General features: G+C 31.5%; 1 protein-coding gene across 1 annotated transcript in view; it reads right to left on the bottom strand.

Annotated features, from left to right (window-relative positions):
• Positions 1–2,955: 2,955 nt before the first annotated feature.
• LOC127704367 (toll-like receptor 4) overlaps positions 2,956–14,574 on the bottom strand; it is a 196,407-nt gene continuing 184,788 nt past the window's right edge. Inside the window, exon 2 of the mRNA XM_052208400.1 lies at positions 2,956–3,150. Coding sequence (XP_052064360.1) covers positions 3,061–3,150 — 90 coding nt within the window. The 3' untranslated portion in view covers positions 2,956–3,060. The remainder of the gene's footprint in view (positions 3,151–14,574) is intronic.

Raw genomic sequence — 14,574 nt, 5'->3', positions numbered from 1 at the left:
GTTGGAATTGATAGTAAATAGCAAATATACTGTATTTATGAAAAACAATTATGTATGTTCATTAGTATACAAAAAACGCGAAAATAATTGAAATTTACAGAAAACAAAAAAATAACGGACTTTGGAAAAAAGGGAGCGGGCTAGAAAATATTGTCCTGTCGCAGTACCTATGACTTTTGATACCTTTTGATGCGATTTCGCGAGTGTGTTCTAGTAATACATTAATACTGCTTGTCAACTCTCAAGGTATACAATTACGATCACTTATGTGGTTCTACAATTATGTTGTTTATTAAATTTTGTAATGCTTAAACTCCCAAGACTAAACTAAAATTTAAAGAATTGGAATAGAAATAAATTGTCATTGAATCTTTGAAAGGTGTTAACTCTTCAGAATATCAGTGATTTTTTTTATAAAGATACTAAAATTGTAATGAATACAGAAATCTTTTGAAATTTGCATTTACAAGTTATAAAAAGCCTCTTAATATCATTAAATTAATTAATTAAGGCAAATGTTAAACACACGTCATTTGTTCATCTCGGTTGCGAAATATTTCATAAGACAGTTAATTTCATGAAAATAGAAATGAAAGTTATACAAAATTCGGAGACGTCTTGTATTGATAAAAGTAGAAATATCCAACTCTTTGAAGTTTAATTTGAACATTTATGGACCGTGCTTATAATGACATTAGGAATAAGAATGCATAGTATTTATCGTTGAAATCTCGTTTTGGAATTATTTCCAAAACATGTGATACATGCGGAAAATATCAATGAATTTTAAAAATTTGATAACAAGCTTAACTCTGTGAAAAAAATGTGTATTAACAATAAGTAGTTTTTGAGTAATTTTTTTTATTTAATTTAATACAAATCAAGTCAGTCTCATTAGTCAAAATGCTGAGAAAATAGATGGAGGGGTACAAGAAATGATTTTATCAGAAACATGTATGTGGCACCGTTAAAGTCCACAATTCCTCTAAAGTCCACAACACCGCTAAAGTCCACAACAAATTTCCGCTATAGTCCACAACGCCGTTAAAGTCCACAATTTTTCCGCTAAAGTCAACAAAATGACCTCTGATATAGTCCACAAAAAAACACCGCTTAAGTCCACAATAACAAGTTCCGCTAAAGTCCACAAAAAAACACCGATAAAGTCCACACAATTTTTTTTTATTATTATCTAATAATCAATTCGCTTTTTTTACTCCCGATTTTATATAGATCTAAGAAAAATCACGGATTTTTGTTCTTGGAAGGTATTTTTTATCAGCTTGAATTATATTTTTGATAAATAAAAAGATTATAGTATATTATTTTGATACCCATAAATTTGATCTTTGTATTGCGATTTTCTATCAATGAAACAGTCAACATTTCTGAAAAGTTTTCTAGCTATGGTGCTCTTTTTTTTATTTTTTAGTAAACATTTGTACACCCACAAGAAACTCCAACATAGCGTCCTCTTCATGTATATGCTGGAGACACTGACATATGTTGGAGCCTATATTTGACATTGAAATTTCCTTTGCAAATTCTATAAAACATAAGAAATAAATCCATTCAGTGTCTGTTATGATCCACAACACCGGACCGGACCGTACGCGTACTTTTTCAGTACGCTCACAGTCTGTCAGATTATAAGAAGTTTTCACTCGCAGACAAAAATTACAATAAACCTGAATACTTGAATCTTTAACAAAACATAGTTTATCTATTACTTATAATTGCAATTGACTTTGAACTACATTTCGATTTCTTTTAGGTTGATACTTTGTTTCTTTTTCTTTTTTTTTGTCTTAATTATTTTGTGTGATTATAGTCAAATAGTCGGAAATATGTTCATTGTTTCATATGTATTGGTAAATCAGACTCCATACGATATTAATATTTGCGGGTAAGAGCACGAATTAACTGGTATGCTTGAAACAACACTGTACGTATGAATTTTACATACAATTTGAAGCAGAAATTGATTTCACAATCCTAAATAAAATGGAATTTATAATATGTACAAGAACTCAATGACTTTTGAAATATACATCGATTTCTTCGAAAATATTAAAACACAAATAACAATTTCGAAATAATGTACATAAAAAGTCAAAATGTCCCAAATTAGTGAACAATCATAGATCTGAATGTTTTTTTTTTCTTCTGTAACATTTATCGACAATATAAACGGGTGTGGAGATTCAAGAGAGTAGAGGTAAAGGCTATAAATCAAATCTGATAAATATTTGTAATGTTTCATGTTGAAGCGTCATTATTTTATAAATTTAAGGTAGTACCCAACACCTTGACTAATATTAATTTGGCTCGTTTAATTTTTATAAAATTTTGACAAAATGTTTACTTTGACCCTTTGACAAAAATATAAAAATTTCAAAAAATTTGAACCAACCACTTTATCAGAAAAATTTCATTGGTTATCTAGCAGTTTGACAAACACTAATTTTTATCATTGAGAAGCTTAATATTTCCTTAACAATACAACGTAATTAAAACGTTTAGCTGATTTTTACAGAGTTATCTCCCTGTAGTGTTAGGTACCACCTTAACATTATCTTTTACCATAATAAAACTAATATTTATCTATAAGGCGCTCCGGGTAAATCAGGAACATATATATTGGATATATTGTTCCCAGGAAAAACCAGATCTAGATATTCATGTTTACACAAATATAAAAAATGTTCAATGTTTCATTCGAACAAACGTTCGTCCGAAAGAATAAAACAGGAATTACATATTTTTTTTTACGCATATGAAAATATATACATTTTGTAAGTAAATACACTAAACGAAAGAGTAAGATGAATTGAATATTTGCACGAAAGTATGTTAATGTTTATGTTCTCAATCATCGAAAGAAGAAGAATTGATTTGATTTCAAAAAGTGCACGGTGTATAATCTCGAATAGACTAAGTTATATATTATTAAACTTTGGTTGTTGAAGGATTTTATTGCAGGCATAATACCCTTCAAAGACCAAATTTTCAAATGATACTTAAACTCACACAATGAACATAAACTATTGTTTTGATAAACTATTCGATTGCTTGTTTGATATTCTCCCAAAACACAACTCTTTCGGTAGCGTCGCTTGGATATTCAATGTAAGACTGCTGTTGTACCACCTCCAGCATCACCAAAGGAAGATTTTTCGACGGAATATTTTCATAAAATACAAGAAATAAAATGTTCTGTCCATCTTGGGAATAAATACTCTCCATTTTAGCCATGTTAAATTCAAACATGCAATAATATGAATCCAAAAAAGATTGAGTGACAATGCAGATTGTTTTTTTACTATCGTGTATACCATTTGTTATATTTTGGGTGATATCTTCTCCAGCAACAAAGTCACGCTGATGTATACACAGACTTAAGTTTCTGTTCATTTCTAATTCAGGAATGCATTCGTTTTTAACAAAAGCAGATTCCTCATCTGCATAGGAAATAAAGGCATTATATTTGTAAACATCATTTTCCTCCATTTGCTTGTATTGCTTGTACCTATTCCTTGTCATATAGTACACATAACGCAGCCTCAAACGATATCGGTATAACAATCCGCCCGATAGAATTACAAAAGCAGTGATTATTGCCAAGGAAATGCATATGATCAACACAGTATACGTTTCACAGTCTTTTTGAAGCATGGACACGATATGTTGAAGTCGTTTTAAATTCATAACAGATTCGTTTTCCGTTTTACATTTATACGAATGAATATCATTAAAAGAATCATAGTTTTCGTGCATCCATTGAATAAAGGTTAATGACGAACAGCTGCACTCTAACATATTTTTTGACAAATCTATTTTTTGATTGATCTCTTTAGCTATTCTTGAAATATTTTGCATTGTCATGACGTTGGAAAATTTCTTAATCTTGTTTTTTGATAAATCAAGAAATCTTAGCTTAACCATTTCTGAAATATCTGGAGTAAATCTGTTAACGCATTGTTGCTGAGATTCATTGTTTGAACATTACAATTGCCATCAAATACTTGAAATAACAAAGTGTGAATACCGTTTTGTGATAGGTCAACGTTTTGCAATGCGATTGATCCTGGAGTTTTATATCCACCTTTATCCAACATTATCCCCAATTGGTTTTGTCTTAAATTCAACGTTAGTAAATCACGCATATAAAAACTACTTGTGAAAGAAAATTATAAGAAAAATCTAAAACTTTTAGCGTCCTTGGAAGAATTCCAGTAATACCTCTATGAGTACCAACAAAGACGTTGCTGCTCATATAGATTTATGTTATGTTTTTCTACGTAATCAAACATATGGAAAGGAGGGTATGCTGTGTTATAAAATGTTTCTGACATATTTATCTTTTTTACTTTCGTCTCTTCGAAATCAACTGCTAAATATCTGAAGTAGTTGAAATCACAAACAACTTTGGATATATCTAGATATTTGAAATTATTTAAGTGACAAAAATTACATCCCTTTCCAAACTGTGATATTATGCACCCGGGCAAATGTATTATTTCCAAGTAAGGTAAATATATAAACGTATTATTGTTCACCATTTCCAGTTTACATGTCCCTGCCTTCAATAGTCTGAGATGTGCAAGGTACGAAAACTCTTTCCCAAAGGCTATGCTCTCTGTTGATGAAATAAGATCAGTTTCCAAATTTCGTAAAGAATGAAGTTTTCGAATCATATCACCAGGTAGAATGTTTAGTATTTCTTGATGTTTTACATTTAATAACGTGAGCGATTGCAATGGATTTAATACAGTTGTATCAAGCGACTCTTCGGTATAATTCAAGCGATTGGCTTCGAGCGAAAGTTTCTCTAATTTACCAAGCCCTGTAAACGAATTTGCCTCTATACGTATCAGTTTATTATGTGACAAATCCAGCTCCAATAAATTTGTTAAATTCTTAAATGTGTCATTCTGTAGAAACTCAATATAGTTAGAATTTATATTGAGAATATCTGTTTCTGGTGGGAAGTTTGGTATATCTGTCATGTTAGCATTTGAGCAATCAACATGTCGCAAACTCTGATCAATCCAACACCTGCACTTAGTGTTGAAAGAACAAACATTATCACGCTGGTCAATGGTTTGACAAAGATATGGTGTAGTCAACAGTATTGGAAGAAAGATAACCAGTCCCATGCTATGTTAACGTAATATCTGTAAGAGAAAACATTCAATTACAAATTTCTTTATATATATATATAACTAAATTGTATAGAAAAGGGGTAAAATAAAATAAAAAAGCAATGTAATGCAGACAAAACAATATTCTAACAAAATACCGAATTTCAAGGTAAATTCACAAATGGGAAGTGTATATAGAAGCTGAAAAAAATAAAACACCCGACTATATCAACCAACGGAACGACTATAAACAATAAGTGTCATATCTTTAAACACTTCCAGAGAAAAAAACGATGAAGTCATAAAAAGATTATTTTTTTAATTAATTAAAAATTCTTCACCATTTCTTTCAATTTAGAATTTTTATTTATATATATATACTCCGTACAAGTGACAAACGAAATTGAAAGACAGTGAGAAAGAAATTCAAATAGTTAAAATGACACAGTTTATGTGAAATAATACACACGAATAGAGAAATTCAACCTGGAATTAGTCTTCGCATTCGAAGCCATGAAATGGAATTGACGTGGTATATGACATAAACGAATGTATTGAGAAAAAAAACATACATAACATCAATATTTTTTTAAGGAAATAAAATTTCGTCATATTTTCTTAAAAATTCTTTCAAATCACAATTTGCAGTAAACAGATTTCCACATTACTGGCAAAAAAAATAAATGAAAAGCCACAATAACTGCAATTTAAAATTCATAATATAGATAAATTCAACCAAAAATCATGCCACACTTATGAGGGTAGGAATGCTCTTTGCCTTCAGCCGTAAAACAGTAATTTTAGGCTACCGTTAGCATCAAATAGGTTAAAATTTTATCGTGATTCGTCAAAATATCCAGATCGAGATTAGTCAGTGGTTTCAAATAATTATCGTTACCTTTACATTGCTTTATTTTTGGAGAAAAAAATTAACGTGATTCGTCAAAATCAGTCGATTTATTTTTTTTTTCGTCTAAAAGAAAGTGTACGTTTTATCGTCATGCACCAAAATTTACCGATAACGTCAAGAATTTGTACCGTTATTCGTCATACCCAAATTACGACCCTCATTAATGTGATATTTTCAATTGAAAAAAAATACGTCGAATATGACGTCATCCGTCAAGGAAACGGAAATGAGTTGTGTGTGCCTAATTAATAGTATGTCATGGGACTGAATAGATAAGCTGCACATGTGTGTTGTGAGGCAATTGATATCAAGTTCGAAATGGCTATATGTATGCCCGGTATTTCTTTGGTCCGCCTTTTTAAGAATAGGTTCGCAGACATTTCCCTCATCCGTTGTGTATGTATTTCGTGTTTTTCATGAGCTTTCAATGATACAGTTCTGTGCAACAAATCGGAACTGGTAGTTTCTTATTACTAAGGAAAGATAGAATAAGGTTCAAATACCAGATTAGGTGCTTTCTTTGAGGCCCGGTATCTCAATTTTCCCGCTGTTGAACTCATTTTTTGTCTAATGAGGGAGGCTGATTGTGATTTTTATGTTTATTTTTAAATGTTAACGAAGTGATATCGAGTTTTTTATTTATTCTCTTCTTGGGAGCCTCGGTGGTCGAGTGTTAAAGTAGTTCGTCTAAAGTGATTACTATCCTTTCTTAATTGACTAGCATTTCCAGTATTCCTGCTGGTAGGTTGACAGTTCTCTCTTGGTACTTCGACTTCCTCCGCCAATAAAAGCAGGCAGCCACGATCTAACCAAAAGTCTTGAAAATATCGTTAAAAAGCCAACAATCAATCAATCAAACCGATTTTTTAATAGAATGTGAAAAAGAGGTTAACGATACCAAAGGGACATTCAAACTCACAAGTCGAAAATAAACTGGTAATGTCATGGCTAAAAGGGAAAAGATAAACAACAGTACACAAAACACAACATAGAAAACTAACAACTGAGCAACACAAACCCCACCACAGACTGGGGTGATCGTTGGTGCTCCATGAGGTAAAACAGATCCTGCTCCAGATGTGACACCCGTCATGTTGCTCGTGTATGTACAAACCCAGTGATAAATCCAATTCGGTAACTCACATACGGGAAAAACGGGACGGGATTGTGGTTATGACAATTAGAACATATCAGTGAAACAAATGTTCCATAACGGTCAACCAACTCAAGAGGGCGTCCGTAAAAATTAGAAAAAAATGATATCAACTTCACTACTTGGAATTCTTGGTTTAATAGCTTCCTTGTGAGAGAACCCTCTTTTAGAAAAATTATGATAAGAAATACAGTGTATCAGCTGGTAGATATATGTTCCGTATACATGCGCTGCTGGAATGTTACAACATAGACATTGAAAGTTCACAATTGGAAGCTGAAATCATTCCTGTTAACGTAAAGTTTTTTTTTCAACCGACCCTCATAGTCAATATCTAGATGTAAGTCAAGATATGAGACAGAACACAAATGTATCTGTTGTATCTGTTATCTCAAGTTCGATTGGAAATATGTTGTCAAGTAAGAAATCAAGCCCCTTGATAATGTCAGTTTTAGAGATATTTTTTTGTTAGAATCAGAGTGCTTTTAAAAAATGTTCACATTTTTTGAAGTTGGAATCTTCTGTTTTGTCGTAAATTTCTGTTCTCAGTCGATCCTCACTGTCAATTTTCTGGACATAATCTGTTAACTGTAAAACGACGATTTCAGACCGTATTTCATTATAATGATCCATTAGTCTAACACATGAATTGGGTATGTGGAATCAATGTTATGTAAGCTTTGCAGGTAGAAGAATATAATTAAAGGCGTTCATGTTAATATAAGAAACATACAATTTACCTAGGGAATGTATCAATCTAAAGTGGCTATTAAGCAAACATAAATGCAAATGGATATTATTAAGTACAAGGAGTAAGTTTAAAAATTTGAAACGAAAATTTTATATAAATTTTGCACACAAGGAGGTATTTACAAGGGATTAAACAAATTATGGATGATTGTATAGATCGAGTATAAGTAATGAAAAATATTTCCTCATACCTTAATTGTTTGTTATTTAAACATATATACTAAAGGGCAAAAATACTGCACAATTAAATTAAACCTATTCATAAAATCAGTGGGAACAATTTTCTACGGCGATGAGGTTACCTCAGCAAATCATATCTTAAGGATCTGATAGTTTTTCGTTTTTTTGTCTTGGCATTGTCGGTTTGTTTTGGACTACGTGAAAGTATATGATAATATATCAGTGCTTAAGGTGAATACAAGGAGGACCAGCTGAAGTGTTTTATTGTATCAATCAAGTAACACTGTGCAGTTTTTAGTGTTAAATGTTTGACAAGAGAATAAGATTACTTTAAATAGGTAAATAGGAGTAAACATGCCTGAAATAGATAACTGGGATTACAAAGACATCGGACAAACAAACAATAATGAACAGTACATGACCTAAATAGCCCGACTATGTAGAAACAGAAAATATTCTCTGGTTTAACCAGTTTTTCGTTTACACAAACCTATCATTTGCCTTTCTAAACTATTGTTCAATAAAACATGAAATAAAATAAAATCTTGATGGGATGCATGAGTTGTGTTTTAAATTTTGAATGTCAGATTCATGTTTAGGTTACTTAAATTCCTCTTGATGAATTTATTTTAAACCTATTTGGCTTCTTCGTTCATATCCTTGCTATTCAAATGTTGTGTGTCAGCACTCATAGAAAAAGGTCAATCAACAAAATAAAAACGCATTGGACGCACTCAACTTGTAAATTATTTGTTTTTATTTACTGCAGGGAGAAAAAATATCAGATTATTACATGGCATTTTACATATCAGATGAATAATAAGCCCTCGTTGCAATATCAGCCCAAGAGTAGATCGGCTAATAATACATCTGATCTGAAAAATGTCACGTTATAATTTTTTTATCAAATGCTTAAACAATGAAGAAAAACACCAGTTTAATATATTTATCCACTTAAGTGGTTCTCAAGTAGAAGTTCAAAAAGTGAAAAGTTTACGGACTTCGGGCACTGAATGTAATACATCCGATATGAAATCTTTCTATCATATGCCTCAATATAACAGAATGATATATTTTTATATTGACGATAAGGATGAATTCAACAAAACTTAATGAAAACTGTTTGTAAAAGTCAACATTTTATAAAGTATCTGTCTAAATTATGCTGGATACTTTGAAAAATGCATTTATTGTATCATTTATTTTTTGGAATTTGACATGATAATTTTCTGTTTCTTAATAATTTTTGTGTACCCTACTTTGAGAAAGTACCATTAAGGTGTATTTTCCGAAATTTGCCGATTGACTCCGGAATGCCGTGCGATAACGTTACGGAAAAGCATGTTAGAATAGTCGGAAGCATTAGACAATTTTTTCTTATCAGCCTACTTATTACAATAACGGAAAATATGGCATTCACGTAAATTCAATGCCGTTAGCATACTGTCAAATCTATAAGTTATTTACTCTAAGTATAAGATAATAAGAAATATTGGTTTATAAGTGAAAACAGTTTTGGGGGTCAGAAGGAGGTGATTATAGTTATAATGTTTACCTGTAAGTATTTACCGTTTAATTATGTTCAAGGCAGCAGCTGTAGTGTAATGTTTATAATGAATCCGCAAAGTTTTTGTTATATACAATGAGTAATTTTAACATAACTGACTTTTGTTTTCATGTATTTGCGAAATTAAATCTATGTCAGTATTTTGAAATGTGTTTTTATTATTGTTCTTTAAGCTGTGGTCACACCTTACCGACCACGGATAGCTCGAACGGATGCTCAACGAATGAAAAAACGTTTTCCGTTGAGAGTCCGTTGGTGTACTGACAAAATGAAAATGATACGTATCGGATGCCTAACGGACACACACAAGATATGCAACGTACGAGAAACGGAAACTTTCCGGACAAAACGGATGTCCAACGTACATGCAACGGACGAGTACCGCATAAAACGGAACCTAACGGAAGCGTACCGGATAAAACGGATTAACAAGATAATTCGAAAATTAAAGGCGTCAATAATAATACATGTAAATCACATACTCTGTTGTCCTCTCATTCTTCTCCTTTAGACAATAAGTAGGTTTATATTTTCAATATTGAAGTTCATGATGGCCTGAATACGAGCTGCTTGATAGTGAAGAAGCGCTCTTACTCCAAGATCCATCAAGAATTATAAACATTCATGACACTAAAGAAATATGACATATGATTAATTGGCATTTCTGACGCGAAATTTTCAATTGTCTTTTATCCGTTTTACATTCAGTACGTATTCGTTTTATCCGTTATACTTCCGTTCATGTCCGTTTCACATTTCATCCGTTTTATCCGTTATACATCCGTTAGAAGTCCGTTGGTGAATTGGTCTACCTGACCTCCAAATGGATGTATAATGGACAAGGAACGCAGTTTCAAAACGGAAATGGAACGGACGAGGACCGTAAAAAAAAGAACGGCTACCGGACGTTCAACGGACACTTCATCCGTCGGACGACCGTTCAAAATTTTGAACACGATTAAAAATTTCAACCGGACAGAACGGACGTCGACGGATAGAACAGACGTTGAACGGACATCTAACCTGAGACAGCTTTTACAACATATAAACAAACTATAAAAGTCAGTTGAAAAATTAAATAACTCGTCTTTACACAGCAGACAAACAAGTAACAAAACCAGAAAAATACCGGACGCTTATAGCACAATTTCACCAGACAGCAACAAAACAGATGTGGAAATTGTACCATTAACGTATGTATATGAAACTTTCAAGGTCAGGCAAACGTATAATTTTCACAATTTGTAAAATAGCTGAGACAATACAAGGATCTATTTAAAGAAATCAGAAATATTAAAAAAATAAACATTAGTATATCAAATACCTTTTTTAATAAAACGGAAAGGTTAAAGAGGGTAAAGATTCGATTGAAGAAGTCGTATCACTAACGAATGTCATATATATGAGCTTTCAACATATAATTCTTTTTTTTCACTACTTAATGTATGCAGTGAATCATAGTACGAAGTTGTAAAATTTAAGTAATAACTTTTCAGGCGATTACTAACTGCACCAGATGACAATTAATCTCACTTCAGTGATGTACGATGCAACAATTTTAAAACTTCAAACCTTATGATAAACGTTGTAAAGTGTGTAATCTTAGACAACATATGCACAACGGTTAACACAACTAGATAAATCTTTACGCTTACGAAGCTTTTGCAAATTAGTACAAATATTTGTAAAGTCAAATATCTGTAAAAAAATAAAAATGGGAGAGTAATTTAATGATTCAACGAATATGTTTATTTGTAAATAAACGCAAAAATGTCTATTCTTAAAACGTTGATATGATTGTGCAATAACAACCAGTGCAACCTGACATATACCTTTAATAGTTTGAATCTGTGGGTCCATGTATTTATTATCAAGAAAAACAGCATTAATTGCTAATAATATTCGTTGGTCATAATATTGCTACTGTACTAATAGTTATCAAATGTACAAGGCTTATAATTTGATACGCCAGACGCGCGTTTCGTCTACATAAGACAGTGATGCTCAGATCAAAATAGTTAGAAAGCCAAACAAGTATAAACATGCTATCTGTAAATATAAGTACAGGCTTTTTTCATTTCACTCACATATTCTAAAAAGTAACATTTTCATAATTCAACACTTTGATTTTTATAGAGGTTGCTATGACTATGGTTATGTAAGAACATTATTATGTCGTTTTTATAATGTAAATTCCTCGCAATAAACAGTTTGTTATTCATACAAGAACCCATTTATTATTGAATTTGCGATTTCTACAAGTCTGTCCGTTATTCTGGACACACATTATGTCCGCTAACAAAATACCTCCAACGCAGCAGTACAGCTATATATTCACTCATGGTGAATGCATATATTGTAAAACGATTTTGATTTTTTGTTTATCCGTACTGGATTCCAGTAACCTTTTTTTTTTTAAACCAGGTGATGTCAATAAAGTTGTCGTCATTCAAATCAATTTTCGAAAATATTATATTTTGTTAAATGGTTAATCATAATCACGAAGAACTAGGAGTAAATATAATATATATATATTGATATCAAATTTGTTTTTATCATATATATATATATATATATGGAAAACATTTTTTAAAATATCACTGCTATCTTGCATATGTGTATGCAAAAACATACAAATATTGTAAATATTTTTAAAAAAAATATTGAACTATATTATGTTACAGATACAAATATGTTTATGTGTTGGTGAATTTAAATATGCAGAAGTAGTAAGTCTATATTATACATATTATTATTTTTTGAAATAAGTCAAAAGGAATTGCATAATTGCAATGGTGTAAAAATTTTGATTGTATATGTTTGCAGAAAACTCGTTGTATGCAATTGGTAGAAAATGAATGGACAAAAGAATGGGGAGGATTAGGTTTTTGGTGGAACGAGACTTCCTTTTTTAAAAGGGTAGCAATTTTATTGAAACCAAAATCAGATATTAACGTTACTGAAAAATATAGAGATGCAGAGTGAAGGAAAATAATAGTTGAATTCCAATTACACTCAAATGAAATTGTTCGAATTTTTAATGTCTACGCCCTTAATAATGGCATTGAAAGAAGAAAACAAATCTTTAACATGTTAACCATAAATAAAGAAAATGATGTTGTGAATAATTTTAAGAGAGATTTTAACTGTTGTCTAAATAGGAAATTAGATAGAAAACATATGCCTAAGCGTGAAGATGAAGGCAATCATAAACTAAACACTTTTTGAAAAAAATATACTGACGAATATATGACGTCTCATATATCCAAACGAAAAAATAATACACATTTTCAAGGGGAAAATGGTATTATGTTTTAATGCACCTTGTTTAACCAAACATAAAGAATTTATGTGCTAAAATGCTCCATCTATTTTGAACATATGTGTACATAATTGAGCACATGCAATTATGTACACTTCAACATAAGCCTTTACTTTCTAAATACAATAAAACAAACACAAGTTTGGATACTGAATGGCGCAGTGACCACCTCGATAGCCATTCTGAGCGGCGGCTGTTGCCCCTCCAGCTCTAAAGCTATGTAAACCAAAATAAGTTATACTACAGCCAAAATCAGCTAATGCCACAGATACGATTTCTCTAGTTCTAGTATACGACAAACAAACATTTTTCTTTCTTAATGAAAATACATTGCGGCTCTTAAAAAACGAGATCGATCTAAAAATATACATATCGGACTTCATATGTATATTGGCTACATCTACATAATTTGAAAGTAAAGCAACAGGACATTGTGGACTTTCTAGCTTTGATATGCCTTTTCTATAGCAATCTGTTTTGCTCCTTTCGACAAAAATATCTATATAACCGTCACAAAAACCTATATGTTTGGCTGTAATGTTACATAATTCAATAAAACGTAAAAAACAGTATAAGCTAAAGAACAGATAGTAAGTAAACGTAAATCTTGGAGTGTACTATTGGAAGTATTATATCTAGCAAACAATTTAATCATAATATCAGGTGTCACAGGTTCCTTTTTCTTGATATGTCTAGAAAGTGTTCTTCTTGCTGACTCAACTATTGAAGAAATTAAATCTGAATAGCAAGGATTTTTTACACCAGCTAAATTGTGTGCCCATCTGATACTATAAAATGCAAACTCAATTATACTAAAATGATTTGCAGATTCTATCAAATTTTGCAAATAAAGACCAACATAAATTTCTTTGCATGGTAAAACACAAGTTATTTCACGACACTTTTCTGTCCATTTGGCAAATCTTTTAAAACCACCACTATATTTGTCTTCTGTAGATTAAGCTCTAGCATCGGTTACAGTTGTTGGCAAATTATGTAAAAGCAGACGAAGCTCAGGATGTGCCACTTTTTCATTTTCAGAAAATATTTTCTGTAATTAAATAATCACTCCAAATAACAAATCTATAGTATAATCAATAGATATAGTTATGATTTCTATATGGTCCTGTTACCAACACTACACAATGCAAATACGTAAAACATCTTATAAGATGTACGTCCAGTGACACTAACACATATGGTCCAGTGACCTCTAAACACATTCACGGTCCAGCAACCTTTAAGGCAGTCCAGCGTAATCAGTACATAAAAACACCCAGTGGTGAAACATCTTTATCCACAATCTATAAATAATAAACAGCACATTAATTCATCTGAGAAGCATCCAAACGAACAGCTAATAATAGCCCATTAAATGTCCCATTAGCGAACATAGAATTCTTATTATTGCCTGCAACTAAGATTATGTCAATCTCATGAAATTCTAAAACATCTCTGACAAAGCAAGCATATTCTAAATTTTCTTTAAATAAAAGAGGCCAATACGCAGACGAGGGCCATTTCGGAACGATTAATGTTCCTACTGCC

Source organism: Mytilus californianus, unplaced genomic scaffold, assembly GCF_021869535.1.
Source record: "Mytilus californianus isolate M0D057914Y unplaced genomic scaffold, xbMytCali1.0.p SCAF_6, whole genome shotgun sequence".
In the NCBI taxonomy this organism is placed as follows: domain Eukaryota; kingdom Metazoa; phylum Mollusca; class Bivalvia; order Mytilida; family Mytilidae; genus Mytilus; species Mytilus californianus.
This window is presented reverse-complemented; position numbering and strand designations above follow the sequence as displayed.